The sequence below is a fragment of the Leptodactylus fuscus genome, chromosome 7 (assembly GCF_031893055.1).
Source record: "Leptodactylus fuscus isolate aLepFus1 chromosome 7, aLepFus1.hap2, whole genome shotgun sequence".
Taxonomy (NCBI): Eukaryota; Metazoa; Chordata; class Amphibia; order Anura; family Leptodactylidae; genus Leptodactylus; species Leptodactylus fuscus.
Window position 1 is genome coordinate 58,299,158 of NC_134271.1, and position 18,942 is coordinate 58,318,099.

Sequence of the window (18,942 nt, forward strand, 5' to 3'; positions counted from 1 at the left end):
GGTTCCATGTTCCCCGTATTAGGGTCTCCCCCAGATGCGCTCCCCAGCCTGTTAGGGAGGCATCTGTGGTCAACAGGGTCCAGGAGGTCTGGACCGTGGACCTCCCGTCTTTGAGTTGGGACCACCATTGTAGTGATCGACGGGCACTGATGGAAAGCTGGATAGGCTTCTGAAGTCCCATGGGACTGTGGTTCCATACTCTCAGGATCTCGAGTTGTAACGGGCGCATATGCCATAGAGCCCAGGGAACTGCCTCGATGGTCGCGGACATGAGACCTAGGACCTTCATCGCTGTCCTGATTGTAACCTTCCTGGTTCGGGATAGGTAGTGAACCGCTCGACCAATCTTCTCCTTTCGAGGAGAGGGCAGGGAGATCATCATACTGAGAGAATCCAGGTTGAACCCTAGGAATTGAATCCGGGTAGATGGAACCACTACTGACTTTTGCCAGTTTACTAGCCAGCCCAGTTCGCTTATAAATGCCACTGTGATGCTCAACTGCGTGGCGAGGAGCTCCCTTGACTGAGCTTTTATTAGCCAATCGTCTAGATATGGGACAATAAATATCCCCTGGAGGCGCAGGGCGGCTATGACCGGGGCCACTACCTTTGTAAAGGTGTGGGGGGCTGAAGTTATACCGAACGGGAGAGCTGTAAACTGGAAGTGATGTAATCTTCCATTTAGATATGTGGCAATCCGTAAATATTTTCTGTGTGGAGGATAGATAGGAATATGGAGGTATGCGTCCCTCAAATCCAAGGTGACGAATAGATCTCCTGGCTGCAGGAAAGGGAGAACCGACCTTATGGTCTCCATCCGGAACCGGACCTTGCGGATAAATTGATTTACATACCTTAGGTCGATAATCATGCGCCACCCTCCGGTCGATTTTGGCACTAGAAACACGGGTGAGTAAACGCCTTGCCCTTGTTCGTTTAGAGGGACGGGTTCCAATGCAGCCTTGTCGATATACTCCAACACAGATCTTTGCAGATGAAGTTGTCTGGTGCCCTGAAGAGGGCGGGTCCTCCTGCATCTGTCTGGAGGAAGGGAAAGGAAGCTTATCTTGTAGCCTTCCCGTATAAGTTGGAGAACCCAAGAATCCTGGATATGATGGTGCCAGGCGGTTAAATGTAAGGAGAGACGACCCCCCACCTTGGCCCTGCAGGCAAGGGGATCGTGACAGTCAGAAGGTGGATCTCTTCTCACCACCACGGGAGGAACCTCGACCGCCTCTTGGGCCCGAGGGGCGCCTACGGAACTGGCCTCTAGACATGCCTCTGGAGGGGGCGTAGCCCCGAAAGGATCGTTGCCTGGATCCTGTGGACTGGGGCAGGTTCTTACCCTTTGAATCGGCCAGACCCTCCATTATCCGGTCGAGTTCGCTGCCAAATAGCCTGCCGGGCTCGAATGGTAAGGCGCATAGATTAAACTTGGAGGCATTATCTGCCCTCCAGGGCTTAAGCCAAAGGGGGCGCCTTGCGGCGGTGGACAATGCCATGGATCTTGCGGCCAGCTTGACCTGGTAGAAGGCCGCCTCCGAGAGATAGTCAGACATGAGGGAAATATTTGTCATGGCCGACAGCAAGTCGTCCCGATGGACCCCGGAGTCAATATCTCTCTCCAGCTTAGAGATGTCTGACCGCAGTTTAGCGACTACCTCGCTAGCCGCAATGCCCACTGAGGCCTGTGCCGAGGAAGAGGCGTATATACGCCTCAGGGACCCCTCCGCCCTGCGATCCATCACATCTTGGAGGTTAGAGCCATCCTCCGCTGGTACTACCGTGCGCTTTGACAGTTTGGAGACGGCTATGTCAACCTTGGGCGGAGGGCCCCAGGAGCTGGATTGTGCCTCGGATAGGGGAAAAAAAGAGACCTAAAGCGTCTAGGCGCAATGAATGGGCGTTCAGGGAACCGCCATTCAGCCTCCAGCCTTCTTACCAAGTCTGGGTCCGCCCTGAAGGCTCTGAGAGAGGTAGATGGAGCCTCCTCAGCCGCCTCCTCCAACTCCTTAGCCCGAACCACTCTTAGCAGTTTGGGCATCCTATCCACCGAGAATACCGGCTTAGATGGGTCCAGGTTGTCCTCTTCCGAGGATACCTCGTCCAAGATCTGGAGACCCTCCATCGGTGGGAGAGAAGGAGGCGAATCCAGGCGTGGTCTCTTGGACAATTGAGAGATTGAGAGTTTCATCTCTTTCATCGACTCCTCGACGAATTCCCTTACCCAACCGACCATGTCACGGACCGAAGTGTCTTCTGAGGGGGAACCCCGACACCCGCGACAACATTGATAAGCGTAGCCATCAGGTAAGGGGACTTCGCATTTGGCGCAGGCAAGGTGGCGACGCTTACTGGAAGCCTTCCTTTTAGGGTTATCCGCCACTGAAGAGGAGGATGACATCTAAGGAAACACATATTACTCATTATTTTCCTTACCTTTGCAGCCTCTACCCTCAGGGCCCACCAGGGGGCATACATCACCTTTGAAGGAATTCAGAGCACCTGTAGTGTCAGGAAAATTTCTTCTACCTTCTGGTTGCCCAGGGAGAGTAGGAACCTGCAAGCTAAGCAGACAGGCAACCTACTCTGGGCAGACCAGGATTAAATAGGGAAAAAACGGGGGCGGGGCGGACCTTAGCTCCGCCCCTTCCATCCCCTCAGCCAGAGCCAGGATAGGGGGCACCATTCTACTCCTAGCCTAAGCTGGCTAGGAGGAAGGAGAGAAGGGGGAACACTATCCCCTTAAATTTAGCCCAAAAGCGGGGTGGGAACGCTGCTCAAGCGCTCCCAAAGTCCGGCCGAGCGGGGAGGACGGTCCGCGCATGCGCGAACCGGATTCCCGCGCATGCGCGGGAAGAGCGGATGTCCGCGGAGCACCGCTAGTAGTGCCCGCGGCGAAACAAGGAACTGCACATACAGTTCCTCCCCCGGCCGCAGGAAAAAACCTCCTCAGGCAGCGGGGAAGCCGGGAGCGTGTGGCGCCGCAGCGCCGAGAACAGAGATGCTGCCTCTCACCACCTCCCCCCCCCCCCGGGGGCCGCGCCAGACCAGGGAAGGGAGGAGGCGCCGTCTGGAAAACAAAGAAAGCCCCAAACCCCAGGTAAGACCCGACAGCAGCAGCACAAGATGGGGGGAGGGGGGGGCATAAAAGGGAGATTTCCTCCACAAAAAAGAAAGGAATGTGTGGGAGAGGAGGAGACCTCTCCCTCCACCTGTCCTGGTAACAGGACAGAAAAAAACACAGGGAGGGGGAGGTCTCCTGGACCTTTTATGGGAGGGTAACTAGTTAGTTTATTAAAAGTTCCACCTGTCCTAACAGTACACAGGGGCAGGAATACCCCATCTTGTGCTGCTGTTTGGGCGTAGGGGGAAAAGGTTGGTTTCTGTTGCTTTGAGAATTTCCATCATTCTAGATTATCTAATTGTGTGTTTATTGAACTTGTTATCTCACTACTAGTTGGATGTAAAGATTGGTCAATGTATGGCTGGCTTAAAGTGGATTCCCCAACATGACAACTTCCTATTGGGGCCTACGCAGTTGTAGACGCCTATTAGCTAGAGTGAGGATCCAGTCAAGTATAACATGGACAGCCAATCTACATTTCCCCTGTTTGCCTTTTACATTGGGATTGTGTTGTTGGGACCCGCCCTATAACTTGTGCAAACAATTGCTCCTACAATCTTACACTTCATTATCGGAACGCAGCATTTTTTTGGAGGGCTAAGGCAATACAGTAAGGTTCAGGAGAGCGCAGCTCTGGTCCCTACTTTACAGAAAAGAAACCATGTATGACAAAGCAAATCTTGGAGTCCGTCAGTGGGGCCAGACACATTTCCATGGTTTTGACTCTGGAGGGGTCAGACACTTCCCAATCTTCTCACATCCAAGGGGTGACCAGTTCTGCCACATATCAAAAAATATTATAAAAATGTTCAACATGTTATATAAGTAATAAAAATATATTGGTAGTAATGAAAATCAAAGTTATTCACAAAGCTAAGCCCTTTTCAGATTGAAGCCACAGTGGCGGGCAATTTATCTATAGAGATATCTGTAATAACCCCGAGTTTCACCGTGAAACTAGGTCCATGTGTGTGCCAGATTTACTGTCCTGAACTTCATTCCAGGAGAGGGACTCCTAGCAGTATAGTTATCTGTGCTTCCCATAAGACATACTATCCAATACCAATTATAGATAACTATGATTCTAGGAGTCCCACGCCTGACATATTGTTCAGGCTGGTAAATCCAGCAAACACACAAACTCTTATGAGAAACTCGGCCATGTGAATCTAGGCTTAGTTGTAGAAACCTGAATTGAAATTGCTTGGCCCAATGATAAGAGGGAAATAAATATCAACTTTATTCTGGTTTTAACAAAGACTTTTAGCTAAAAGTTGTGCAAAGATTTGGCCACTAGAGGGTGCTTGCAGCTCATAAACTGAGCAACATTGAGAGATTGTAGAATGCAATATGAGAGTTGTAAAATCATTCATCCCTATTTTATTATATTGCCTTATTTTGGAAGCTTTCAAACACTTCTCCATGCTTACCATAACAGCCAGGTCACACACATTGAGCTGAGGTTCCCCTGGAATCATAGTGTCTTTGTGCTGACGAACCACAAGGGAAATCTCTAACATTGCAGTCTGATACTCAGCACTTGATGTTCTGTAAAATAAAGTACAAAATGCAATAGTAGCTCCGGCAGTGTACTTACCAAAGGGTCTACTCTTGACATCCTGAGTATATACTGTACAATAGACCCGGCTGCAGAACTGGTTCCTGTGATGCTGTTGTGTTATCTGGAGCAGGTGCAAATTTAGGATTAACCCCTCCATTGCCTCAGAGCTTTTACAATCTAATGGGGCATCCCCTGGGATGCGAGCACAGGTGTGCAGTGCACTTGCTTCATTTACTATAATTGACCCTTCAGCTATGTGCTGGGGCTTCTAGTGTAGGGAGCAGCTGTGCTTCAAGACACCAGGGTCACATTCCTGATATAAAGAAGATCTGCAGAACCCTGTGTAAGACATGGTATGCAAAGACTTCAACCCCCATCTGTCTCACCTGCTTAATCCGATGAACAAAATGTGGCTAAAAGTGTTCAGTGTAACTCTAGCAACCATCTTTATCTTAAACCAGAAAAACTGAGATGGCCAGAGGTCACTGCTCCATTTGTGTCACTGTTACTCCTAGACAGCTCAAGCCTTATTACAGTCACTCATGCAATAAACTGCATTCCTAATGTGAAAAGCCACTTTAATACATTAAGGAATTGCGGAACCAACAACTCCCTAGTATACAACTGCCATTGCTCCCTATACAAGCGAGGCAGTTGTGATGGACTTTAAGAGGGCTTTCCGGTTTAAGTAATTTAAATGTACTTGTTAAATATTGAAAAGTTCTACAAGTTCTCATCATTTTATGCGAATGGACATAAACATTTATGCCGGGAATAAAAAGCCACCATTACTATGTCCAATTCACAATGATGCAACCGCAGGAAACACTGACTGTAAACGGTGAATGATAAATGTTTCTATTCACCAACTGAAAGCAGACATCCTGACAACTGTGAGCAACTGAGGCAGATGTAGTACAGTATAAAGTAACAAAATAATTATATATATTATATTTTAATTTTGTTACTTTATACCGTACTACATCTGAATGGGGCTTGCTGAACTACATGCACATACTACAGCCCCATTCAAATGATGAAACAGAGGTTTTGGAAATTTGGAAGTGAATTTAAGGTGGATAAAGTCTCAATACTGGCTCCAAATTCTGCCTGAAATCATGCCTACTTTCATTTTAATGGAAGACAGATGAGGTGATTTTTACAACTAGCAGAAAAAACATTATCATCATGCTCCCACTGAAATAAAAAATACTATCTGGGCAATGAGGAATTTATAAATTCAGTGGTGGACTTGGTAAAGCTGAAAAGTTTTTTTCAAAATCTTTTATCTTCTACAAATTCTGCTGTGTGAACTGACCCTAACAAGTACTTTATATGTATAGTCTTAATAAAGTATTGGCATTCAATTTTACCTTATGGCGTACTTCTCACCAGGGTCCCTTCCCAAGTGGAACAAGAGAGGCTTGACATACTCCACTTGGTCATGTGTTGTTACACCAGTAACATTCTGTCCTGGACAGAAATTAATACCCTGCAGAAAAATAAATGAATAAACTTCACATTGAAATGGACTGCTGCTGGGATCATATGTGAAACTATTCTTATACATTTAGTGCAAAGGTGGGAAGACATTTTTGTATTGCTATATAATAATCTGTTTTGTGGTCTTCTCATGACATGGAGTCAGTCATATCAGGCCTTGTAGACTCTAACAAAACTAAATGAGTGAACTAGTCATTGGCTCCAAAGACCATAGCCTGCTTTATTCTAATTCCCATCTTCTGCCTGTCTGCTGTCTCTTGTCTGGGTCAGTACGAGACCACTTACCTGGGACAGTTCCTCCCATGAGTTACTCCAGGTCCAGTAATGTGCCTTGTATGGCCCTAACCGGACTGCCATGAGCTCATTGCCACGGTAATAGAATATTGCCCTGAGGGAAATGACACAAGAGATGGTTAAAAAAAAAATATATCACACAGGATGCTCTGTAATGTCTCTACTGTAATCTATGCAATTCAGCCTGGAAATGTATAAGAAGTTGGGTACCAGTTCATAGAAAGTATGCCTGGAGTTAGAAAAGGAGAGACACAAAATGAGGGGGGGGGGGGGGGGGTCTTGGTTATCATGAAAAGAAAATGATTTAGCCTTGAGAAGAGCCATCTAATGGGGGGCATAATTAACTTATATATAAAATGGCTCATACAAAAACCATGTAAAAAGCTGTTCCATGGACATCTGAAGAGTGGCCCAGGGAATGGATGCCGTTGGTTCCAAATTAAAACAAAAAGGCTGACAAGCTCGGAGAACACAAAGTTTATTACATGTTACTTAGCTTATATAGAGGAATAATGGCTGTATGCTAATTTAGGAATAACAAACTACATCAAATAGAAATATGAATTATCATTGGTCAGAGTATAGAATGGGCGTTTACAAATGATAAATACGTGCATAAGCAATACATGAGTTAACACATGATTGTCCGTGTCCACCATCTTAGCCTCTAATCATGCTAGCACAGTCTGCCAAAATGGATGCTGTGTCCTTCAAGGTTTCATGTTAGCGGATGCTACACAAAACAAGAGATTAGAACTGGTTTTATATCTTGTGAACATTCTGTCTTATTATGGGACATGATATACTTAGGAACATTCTGAACAAAATAACAGCAGCAATTTCTCTCAAGGAGAATAAAAAGATACGTTCAAAAAGTCTTCTTATATAATGGAGGATATTAGAACAAAATGGCGTATGCAGACCAAGAAGACTAATCACTCTCTCTTTACACAGATATTTTTCCTCTCACAGTGTCCAGAGGCAACAACGATTTGTCACCATAAGAAATATGACTCTATGGAATAGCATGCTTCAGGAACAGGTAACAGTTTTAGGCTGAGACCAGAAGTTATGGAAAAAGCTGCATTTTATTTTTGTTGCAGATTTTGCTGCAGTTTTTTGAGCCAACGTAAGAAGTGTATTTTGCAGAAGGGAGTAGTATAAATGCTTCTTTTATATATCCCATTACTTTTGGAGCTAATTTTGGTTTTGTCTCAACTGCAACTAAAAAAGCATCTTTTCTGCAGATTGTGGCCTCAGCTTTAAAAAAAGCTTAGATACCTTCTGACAAAGTGAACATCCGTGCTAATAAAACGTTATAAAATTCTTGTTTCCCTGTTCCCTTTCCTCAGTTGAACTTAATTAAATTTGGCTTTTTTTCACCCCTACTATGTAAATTGATAACAGCAAGATGGCATTCGGCACGGTCTTAGAAAATTCGCTCCAGCATTGTTATTTCATGGGGAATGTAAGGTTTTACCACAACAGATATTTCAGGAAATCAAATTGGTTCTTTTTAAGGTCTTCCATAAAAAGCTACATAAGTACATCTATAACCAGCCCATTTGCTGCGATCGGTTCACTGCTTAGGGCAACATAATTTGCTTTGCACTAGTTGTAGTACATAACATTGTGATACTAACCTCTCAATTTCTTTGCCCTCCAGAATAACAGGTGACAGATCAATGCCATCTATTTGTCTGTCTGCAGGAGGCTCCAATCCTGCCAGGACCAAGCTGGTTGTAAAGAGATCCATAATGTTGGCCAGCTGGTAGCTCACCTTGGAGGAATAAATAGATCTACTATTAAAGAGGTTAGGCCTGTTATTATATAACCCTACAGTTTTGACCTATTCAAATTATTGTGACTGAGCTGTAATACCAGACACATGTAACTGGTGAGGATGCTGAGTGTCAAATACCACAGATTTGATATTAATACCCTGTTGCATTTTGCACTGAATTCAATGCAGTGGCTGATCTTTTCCACAACCTCAATAACCAGGCAACTTTGTAAGACAAAAAATTAAAACACACGCTGTATGTTCTTATTCCAAAGGTTCCCTAAAACTTCATCTCCCAACACCTCTGGGAATGGTCTGGAATTCCTACTAGTATATAATATGAATAAATATACCCATAGATAAGTAGGAGTTTGGCTGGTAATCCTGCAAGGCAGAAGCATCAGATCACTGATAGGAAAAAAAATATATATATATGTTTCTAGAGATATATGTTGGAGATGGCTCACTAGGTAATGGATTGCACAATCAATAATCTAGAATGTCCAGTCATCTGACGCCCCTCTGGTTAAAGGATTTTTGGAATTTTCCCTTCCTTATTTTTCATTATATGTTATAAGGCAAATGAGAGAATTCAGAACCAAAGAAAACATAAAGATTGCCAGCAGTTTGCTAATGTAGGAAAGAATGAATGACCTCAGCTGGTCACATATTGTTATCGGTATGACACAGACATGTAGTCATTTTCCTTCTGCATTTGACTTCCCTACAGATAAAGGTGCAATAGGAAGTCTTCTTTTCAATACCTTTTTGACACCAACTGTGGGCAACAAGCAATCTTATTTTTTTGTAATTTTTTTTTTAAATGTAGATTGTGAGTCCCATATACGGGGAGAACATACAAACTCCTTGCAGATGTTGTTCCTGGCTGGATTTGAACCCAGGACTCCAGTGCTGCAATGCTAAACACTGAGCCACCATGTTGCTCAATCTGACATTATACAATACAAATCTACAGTGTATTGTGGTGGCAGTAAGTGCCATGATGTTAGGTCAAATGTCTCTGACACTTCGGTTGAAGACAAATCACTATCCATGTAGACGAATTTAAAAGACAGTCACAAAGTTAACAAAATCTGGGGCCACACAATGTGGAAAAGATATGTCTTTTGCGGCAGATTTTGCTGAATTTTTTGAGCCAAAGCCAGGAGTGGATTTTGTAGAAGGGAGAAGTATAAATCCTTTTCTTACATTCCTCAACAAAACAAAAAAGCAGCATCTCCGCAACACGGGGCCTCAGGCTAAGGCCCTGCATTGCGAAAAAGCTGCTTTTTTGTTGGAGGTTTTGCTGCATTTTTGCTGTAAGTCAAAGCCAGGAGTGGATTGAGCAGAAGGGAATAGTATAAGAGGTTCATAGATATGTCCCATGCTTTCTGTGGCCAATACTAGGTTTGGATATGGAAAAATTCTTTACACTGTTCCCTTGTTTTTATATACCTGCATAAATAAGCAGATTTGCCATTCAAGACCCTAAGAAAGCTGAATAACAACCAATACTGAAAATAATAATGTAAAAACCTAAAACCTAGTAGCCAACAGGATAATCAATGTGCCAAATAGTCTTCTGCAACTTAGAAAGTCAGATTAAATTTCTGTGGTTGTGCTGGCTACTTGTGTCTTAGGACAACTCACCTGACCAGCAGCCAAATGTCCTGGCCACCAGGCAATGCCAGGCACCCTCATACCACCCTCAAATGTTGTCTGTTTCCCACAAAGGAAAGGGGAGTTACTGCCACCTGAAATATATTTTAAGAACATAAATTAAAGGGAGTCTGTCAGCACTAAAAACTTTATTAAACCAGCCGCAGTATCTTATAGCATTCAGAGCTGTGAGCTGTTTGTAGAATGGGCGTTTGATTATAAATGAGATAACAGTGCATTGGGGGAGTGTTCTGGGGTGGTTGAGCATTGTGACTAGATCTTCCTATTGCTTAGGAGGAAGAAGGGGAAAGATCTGATTAAGTCAATGTTGCTAGGAGGGCTATTACATAAGAGGAAGATCTTGCTATGATGCTTAGCTGTCCCAGAACACGTCCCCATTGCACTCTAAGCTCGTTTTCATAGGAATAAAAAGCAGTTTTTCGTCAAAATTAAATATAACACTGTATCACAGCTCTGAGCACTATAAGGTACTGGAGCTGATTTAATAACGTAGGAATCCTTTTAAAGATGTTAATATTCCATCATTCTCAAAAGAAACTGAATTATCATATACCAAAAGAAAAGGTCTGTTACCTTGGTTTGGAGCAGAGATGAGTGCAGCGCCATTGTCAGATGTGAAAAACACAAAGGTTTCCTTTGCAATTCCCATGTTCTTTAGAAGTTCCAATATCTTTCCTATGCTGAAGTCGATCTCACGTACTGCATCTCCATACCTAGGATAAGTAAAGATATGCAGCTACATCAGCTATGGTTTGTGCTGCAATGTATGATATTGTGGTTTTTATCAGAGTCCCTTTAAAGGGGCTCTATCATTGGGAAAAGTCATTTTTAACTAAGCACATACTTGCATAGCCTTTAGAAAGGCTATTCCACACATATCGCGTCAGTAGTTTTTGAATGAGCCCGTTTTTATTCATATGCTTCTCCGTACACTCCGGAAGTGTCTGTGTGCACCCTCTGCTATTCTCTGTGTGTGAGAGCAGGGAGATAAGTCATCATCATCATCAGCAGCAGCCTCTCTGCTCTCATACACATAGAGAATAGCAGAGGGTGCACACAGACACTTCCGGAGTGTACGGAGAAGCATATGAATAAAAACGGGCTCATTCAAAAACTACTGAGGCGATATGTGTGGAATAGCCTTTCTAAAGGCTATACAAGTATGTGCTTAGTTAAAAATGACTTTTCCCAATGATAGAGCCCCTTGAAGGCTAAAGCCCCACATTGTGGAAATGCGGCTTTTTTTTGTTGCAGATTTTGTTGCGTTTTTTTTTTTTTTATCCAAAGCCATGAATGGCTTCAAAAAGAATGAGCAATATATCAGAATACTATATACTTATACTTCTATCTTCTGCTCAATACACTCCTGACTTTGGCTCAAAAATCTGAGTTTCCTCCACATGGGGCCTCAACCTAACACTGTTTGTAGGTCACCCTCAAGTCATGTAAAATGATAGCAGACCAACACACAAACTTGTTTTTTCCCTATGGGAGAAAAGGCCAATCATCAATTTTAAGTATTTAAAGATGTGTTCCCACAAAAGTAAGTTATGGATAGGTGATAACTTGCAGATCAGAACCGGGAACGTTTGTTCCCCATTCTGAATGGAGCACTGGTCAGGCAGCATGTGCACTACTCCATTCATTTCAACAGGAATGCTGGAAATAGCTGAATGATGGCGCTTGACTAACTTTGGCACTACTATTGAAATGAATGGGGTGTGTTGCCTGACCACTGCTCCATTCAGAATGGGAAATAAAAATCCCCCTTTCTACTGATCAGTGGTGGGGTTTTACCGGTGGATAAATCCCTTTAACAAAAAGGGTACATAACTTACAGTCCTCGGCGACTTGTTCCCAGAAAGGAACTGGAGGCGTAGACAGGAGCATGAGTGGCATCAATGGCCCAGTACATAAAGAACGGCTGCTTAGAAGTCCCATACTTGTTAATAAAAGTTATGGCTTCCTGATGAGAAAATAACAGTATTATGCAGTCAGTAGGATTTGGAATAGTCCACAAATCACAGAACTGGAGTAACTGTATACAAAGTTATGATTCTTGGTCTTAAATCTAGTCTCCGCTTTGTGTTTCCTGTTTTTGGTCTATACTAAGTACAGTACATGCTATCATAAAACATCATACTCTTTGACTACTTGTGTAAAGGCTTCTGCCCAATTCCACTCAGATTCATCCTTTACCACCCCTGCAATGAATGCAGCTATCCAGTTCACTATTCTAGAGAGTCCAATCCTTAAAAGAAATCTGTCACCTATATATGTTTTACTCATTAAAAAGCAAAACATTATGTTTTATTTTATGTGCTTTTTTCTGATTGTAGATTCCTAAATTAAATTTTTTGTACATATTCATGAGGATTGCCGTCTTGCTTGATCTGCTGGTAACAGCATTTAGAGATAAACTTTACAGCAGCCACATGGACTAGTCTAAAGAGATAACTGCTTGACTTTTATTGGAGAATTTTCTAGGCATGCTCTGTGACCTGTGCAGAGGTCATTGCGCAGGAGTGGGGGTGACCATCACGTATTGTGCATGGTGGGTCCCATCTAAGTTGCGATGACGAGTGTACAGAACAGGAAGCTTGGGTCATATTATTATAAATGGATATCATGGAATTCCAGATGTGACTTTAGGGGTGTTCAGAGTAGGTTACCAAACCATCCAAACAACGAAAGGAAACGTAAGCATTCCCATATGCAAAATTAATATTTTTGTTTAGGGCATAGGATAACCTGTACAATGGTTAATGTTTTCAGTCTTTCAACCGTCTTCAGCCAATCAGGTTATCCTAGATATCCTATGCGATACAGTTAGGTCTGTTATCTTGATGTATGTGCCACATACAAAAAAAGACCAATGACGCCGAAATTGCATCACCCAGGACATGACAGGATAACCTGATGGTCAGAGGAAGGTTGTATGGCTGAAAATGGTAACCACTCTGCAGGTTATGCTACGTCCTTAATAAAAGTATCCACTTTGCATATGGGAGTACTGAACATTAATTTCAGCATATTCAGGATGTTAGGATTTTTAATAAACTGTAAAATTAAAACAAATCATCAAAAAATCTTAAAATTATATTAAAAACTATACATATAAACTTAATTCAAATAATAGGTTATTTTCCAATAACACATTACCTGTTAAATATGGTCCTTTCATTCATGCCCAACAAAACAGACATCATCATTTTTGACAGTTGCTTCCAGATTATTAGATATACATATAGCCTCATATACTATGTAACTACCACATTTGCATTCTTAGAGCAAGTATCACACCTGTACCAAAAAAATGCCGTAAACAGTACAAAACCTATAACGGTTATATTATGAAAACTACCAGTTATTACTTACCATAAGTTTTGGTTATTAATTTTTATACTATAAATCTCAATATTTCTCTATGATCAAGGAACTTAGATTATTACCTTTAAGTATATCTGCGTTAAGTTGGACTCCCCCGTCTTGTGATCAATATGTAGATCTTCATAATATCTAGAGAGATAGGGAAACAATAGCAATAAGTATGATCAGGCTAAAGAAAAGGTAAAATAAATAAAAATACAAAAAAAGACATTTCTTCATTTAATCTATATACAGTAGATGGGTTACTTTTAAGGGGTTATGCAGGGAAAAATAACACTTACTATTGTATCCAGTCCTGTTGATGACATTTGCATAGTTTTTTGTTACGTCACCAACTCCGATCTACTGCAGCTGCAGATCTAGCGAGTACAGTGGAGTATCAGCAGGGTAACAACACTTATAGCATACCCTGCTGCGCTCTAATTTAGTCATCGGGGTCCAGGAGATCTGGGTATACATTAGAAAGAAAGCTTATCCACTGGTAAGCTTTATTTTCCCTGCATAACCCATTTAACATTTAATCCCAAATCAGAAGTAACACACACTATTCAGAGATATCAATGTGCTGACTGTTTAACAGATAAAAGGTTCCAATTCCTCTAGAGCGAGACATACTCATTGTAGCTTCTGATAAACAAGAAGGAAAGAGCAGTGGCACTCAAAATATATAGAATAAAATACAAACTTTATTGGGCACAATGAAGTTACACAAAAAGGAATAAACACCACAAAAAGGATGTCAGAGGGAATACACAGAGACCAGGACAATAAATACAAAAATCTCAGAAAAATGTCTCCACCCCAAACACATATAAAAGAGTATACACAGTAGTACAAAGTACATATAATTCATCAACCATCAGAAAAAATTACTTTATAAAGTGCAAGTGCATGTACTACTGATGGCTGCATGGTAGGGACAACTCTGGCTAAATCGACTAAAGGTAACACATGAAGCAAGTGATGGCTACATACCCATGGTAAAAACAAAGCCTGTCCTCTGTCACCTCCCGATGCGCGTCCTGGATGAAGGCACATTTGCCGCGTTGGGAGGTGACACTATGTACTTTGTACTGCCGTGTATACTCTTTTATATGTGTTTGGGGTGGAGACATTTTTCTGTTCTTTATGTATTTATTATCCTGGTCTCTGTGTGTTACCTCTGACATCCTTTTTGTAGTGTTTGTTCCTTTTTGTGTAATTTTATTATGCTCAATAAACTTTGTATTTGTGCCACTGCTCTTTCCTTCTTGTCTCTCAGTATGCCTAGTTAGATGTTAGGGCACGTCCTTTAAGGCAGCCTTACTTGTATTTTGGGGATGACATTGTTTCTAATTTAGGATTTTTTCTATCCTTTCTCCATTTATGCCATGTTTTTGTTATTTATCCTCTTTGTGGCTTCTGTTTACTCTGGTTAATAGCTGAGGCTCCTAAACAGAGGACCGCCCTTTTCCCCCACTACTACTAACTCAAAATATTCTCCAGTTAGGTATTTGGAACAGGATTTTCTAGACAAAGGTTCCAAACCTACTTAAAACAGTGTTAAAGAATAACTAAGAAGTGGATATGTTACCTTCCAATCATCTCCCAGTCCTTGTACACTGGTATATTTGGCCTTTCTACGTTATCATAAGGTCCAAAATGGCAGTTTGGGGAACCAAACCATTCGTCAAAACCATGACTCAGCGGGTGAAATTTTGTTCTGTGTCCTAAATGCCTGAATGTTTGGAGGACAGAATAAGAAAAGGAACAGAGCAATGTGCTATTAAAGGGTTCTTCCCATTATTGACATTTATCCACTACCCACAGAGGGAATGAGAGACCACAAGTGCCCCATGTGTATGAAATAGTGGTGCACATGATAGGCCACTTCTCCTTTCACTTCTATGGAACTGACATTAGCCATCCCACAATTTCCATAGAAGGGAATAGAGCGAGTATGCACACCACTGCTCTATTCACATGGGGTACTTGCTTATCTCATAACTGTCTATTGTAGGAAAACCCCTGAAAGAAAGATGAAACTTCTGGATGTTACAGATCTGAATATAAAGTATTTGGAGTCAAATATTATCATATATACATGCCCCATTCTATGTTTTCCACCAGAAATGCAGGGAACAAGCACCATTAAAGTCATGGGGCCATTCTGTAGATTCTTACAGTTGCTGGAAGACACAGCTAAACCAGCTTTCGGCCCCTTCAGTCTTAGGATCTGTGAGACTGCAGGATATGTGGGATCTGTGGCCTGGCATTGACCATAAAGTAATGGCATATACTAGCAATGTTGTAACCTATGTAACACCTACTGGAATTTTACCATTTGCCGATAATTTTATTCATGTATCCAGCCTTCTTCAGCAGTTCTGGGAGCAGCACCTCAGAATCAGGAATCCCACCCATTATCTCTTGTGGTGTGTAAGCTGTGAACAGGAGGACTAAATAGCATTCACAAATTTCCAACTTGTCATTGACAATAAACCAGTAAATAGCTGGTACTGATTCTAAAAATTACATGTGCAGCATCTCTGAATTTGGGTTTATAAATTTGAATAAAGTATGTCTATACACATATACACCGCATAAAAATAAGTGATATAGACATATTAATGTATCCTCAAAGTTGTCCTTACCATTCCTGGCATGATCATTTGTAGTATAAAAACCGTTCCGTATTGGAAGACGTCCAGTTAGTAATGATGCTCTGGCTATAAAATAAAAAGGAATAATAATTCTGTGAATAAGGAAGCACCAAATATATTGCTCATATACTAATAGCCATATGATAGGTGAATGCTTGGTATATAGCAATATCCATATAAATAAATAAACCTACCCTGCAGAATCTGTCATGTGATTGTGATTACAGACCTTGCACAATTGTGGTGTCCTTTATCGACACTGTGCAGACATTCACTATATAGATTTACATATTGTCAGAAACTCTGCAGAAGTTTAACCAGCTGAACAAGTTTGGGCTATCTCTGTTACACCTGTACGTGTCTATATACAGAGATACATTACATACTGGGGGATATTTCTAAAAGCAATGGCCTCTGTGAGCAGCAGGAACAGTCACCCCCACTTCCCCAGCATTGGAGGAAAAAGTGTTGTATACCATAATACATACTATAATACTAAAGAAACATTTCACACGACACTAGTTCACACACTTACATGGGGAGCACAATGGGTTAGCAGTATAGAAATCTGGGAAAAGGATGCCCTCTGCTGCCATCCGATCTATATTAGGAGTCTCTTTGGAAGGTTCTCCGAACACACCAAGATCTCCCCATCCCATCTGTAGGAAACAAAAAACAAAGTTTTAACAAACTATTAATATTTACATATTGTTAAAGACATCTCCATTCAGATGAATAGAATTTATTTTCAATCATAGAAATTTCTGCAACAGAATGTTGAGCATGTGAAGACACCCTTAACCTTGGAAACAATATTCATACAGCACCACGTTATATAAACTAAGTAGAAAGCAAGTAGTTTGTAACAACAAATCTGCAATGTCCTACTGCCCACACTGCAAACCCTCAAATTTCTGCATTTGTAAATGACCCCAGCCCGCCGTGTACTCTTACATCATCCATCAGCAGTAGGATAATGTTAGGCCGAGTCCCATTAGTTGCCAGGACAGGCCTGAAAAGATACAGAACCACCAGAGAGAATACAGGAAACATGACTTCTCTTGTAAAGACAGCGGCTACTGGAGCCTAGGGGGTTAAAGGACACGTGACAATCATGTGACCAGTGACAGGAGTGGGAGGTGTAAGCAATGTGTTTTGCTGCTGCTACTGGAAGTGGGTTGTCTTACATGTCTGTCCAAGTGGGTGTTTAACCCTTAAAGGCTAAATGTAATAGGTCGCACTTTGCTATGTGCCTATAGAAGTGCAGTGTTATGGGATGAGCTACCAAGAGAATAGTTTAGAATGAACTAGTCCAAATGGCTTCAACCTTTGACTGTGTGAACGTACAATTGTCAGCGTTCCAGTAGCTGTTTGGGCAAGCACAGAGTTATCATTGTCTAGTAGTTGCTGGAGGTGAAAGACCTCTGAAATAGACTCTCTCAGTTCCCTCTTCCTCTGTCATTCACACATATTTAGGTGTATATGCATTGCAGAATGCTGTAATATATAGCTCTGTTCACACTAATATCATGGCTTATAATGATTATAGCCAGACGTGATAGTTATGCCAGATACTGTGAATCCCGATTAACCCCTTGGGGTCTACCAGGGCTACAGCAGTTTTACATCTAGAGTAGCACTACTGTATATGTAGTCAATAAGAATTCCCAGAAAAGTGAACAGAAACTTAAACAAAGCATCTGGACACAAATGTGAACAAAGCCTAACCCCACAGAGCTATAGGTGAATTCAGACTAGTTGATACGAGTTTGTATAATAAATAATACCCTGTGCCTGCAGATTAACTCATAGGGAAGAAAAGAGGAATTTAATTTAATGTAACTTTCTTACTGCAGTACCAGACACAGCCACATGTATGAAGGTGCCTTTGTACCTGGTGCAACAGTAAGAGTGGGGACACACTGGGTGAAATCACTGTGTGCGGCTATGCTGCTTAAAAAACGCAACGCATATTTACTGCGGATATTAGTGTTTGCAATGGAAAGGTTGAAAGTCACGGGGGACTGCAAACAAATCTGCAGGCAAATAACACTCTATATGGAAATTGTCAGTCACTGTCACATATAGAGCTCACAATCTAAATTTCCTATCATTATTTCTTTGGAGTGTGGGAGGAAACCAGAGTACCCCCACACAAACATGGGGAGAACATACAAACTCCTTGCAGACGTTGTCCTTGGTTGGATTTGGATCCCTGAGGATCTGTTAGTAAGGTAACAGATAGGAATTTGATTTTGAGGTGGGGAGAGATTGAAGCAGGATACTGAAAAAATAAGCGTCCTGCTCCATCAGTTACAGAATCCTCGCTATGAGACCCCAGGCTGATTTACCTAAATACCAAGTGAAAACCACGGTGGAAAGACACAGCTTTGCCTCAGGGAGCTGGGGAGAGGGGGGGGGGGGGGGGGGCGCTCAGAAATGAAAAGTAATCTGCTTTCTAAATCCACTTTCTGATGTCTGAACAGACCCTAAAAGCTCTGCAGCACTCCAGCAACTGCCCCAACGTCTTCGCTTCACTTAGTTGCACGGATTGAGAGTTCCGGGGATAAGACCTCCATGTGTAAATAGCCTACAAGGGTCATTTTGAAAGAAATCATGTGAATATAATACATTTATGCTAAAAGAAAAAAACTATAATGAAATTAACCAGGCTATTTATTAAATAACCAGGCTAATATCATATGGCACTAGATGGCGCTATAACCTCAGCCACCATTGTGACAGAAAAATGACCCACATTTAACTATATAGAAAATGAACTGTAACTTCAAAATGCAAGTTCCTGTAAAAATTATACATTTGATCATAAGTTATAATATTGTTTGTGTAAATCCAGTCAAGATTTAATCATCAGAGATCTCCATCTGACAAGGCAGTAAAGAAATTGATATTGTATTCAATCAGGCAGGGTTTATAGCGGACTTGTCATCTCTCCTGATAT

General features: G+C 41.9%; 1 protein-coding gene across 2 annotated transcripts; it reads right to left on the bottom strand.

Moving 5' to 3' along the window:
* Positions 1-3,313: 3,313 nt before the first annotated feature.
* GALNS (galactosamine (N-acetyl)-6-sulfatase) lies at positions 3,314-17,048 on the bottom strand. 2 transcript variants are annotated; one of them, XM_075280594.1, is made up of 14 exons: positions 16,935-17,048; positions 16,516-16,639; positions 15,972-16,046; positions 15,659-15,761; positions 14,912-15,055; positions 13,401-13,467; positions 11,787-11,914; positions 10,522-10,661; positions 9,919-10,022; positions 8,129-8,265; positions 6,477-6,579; positions 6,062-6,180; positions 4,558-4,675; positions 3,314-3,904 (listed from the first exon to the last, which is right to left on the bottom strand). In XM_075280594.1, the coding sequence occupies exons 1-14, from the start codon at positions 17,031-17,033 to the stop codon at positions 3,818-3,820; spliced, it is 1,548 nt and encodes a 515-aa protein (XP_075136695.1). In that variant the 5' UTR covers positions 17,034-17,048; the 3' UTR covers positions 3,314-3,817. The 2 variants fall into 2 exon arrangements, with proteins under 2 accessions (XP_075136695.1, XP_075136696.1); XM_075280595.1 differs by lacking the exons at positions 15,659-15,761; positions 16,516-16,639; positions 16,935-17,048 and having other exon boundaries at positions 15,972-15,999.
* Positions 17,049-18,942: the final 1,894 nt, after the last annotated feature.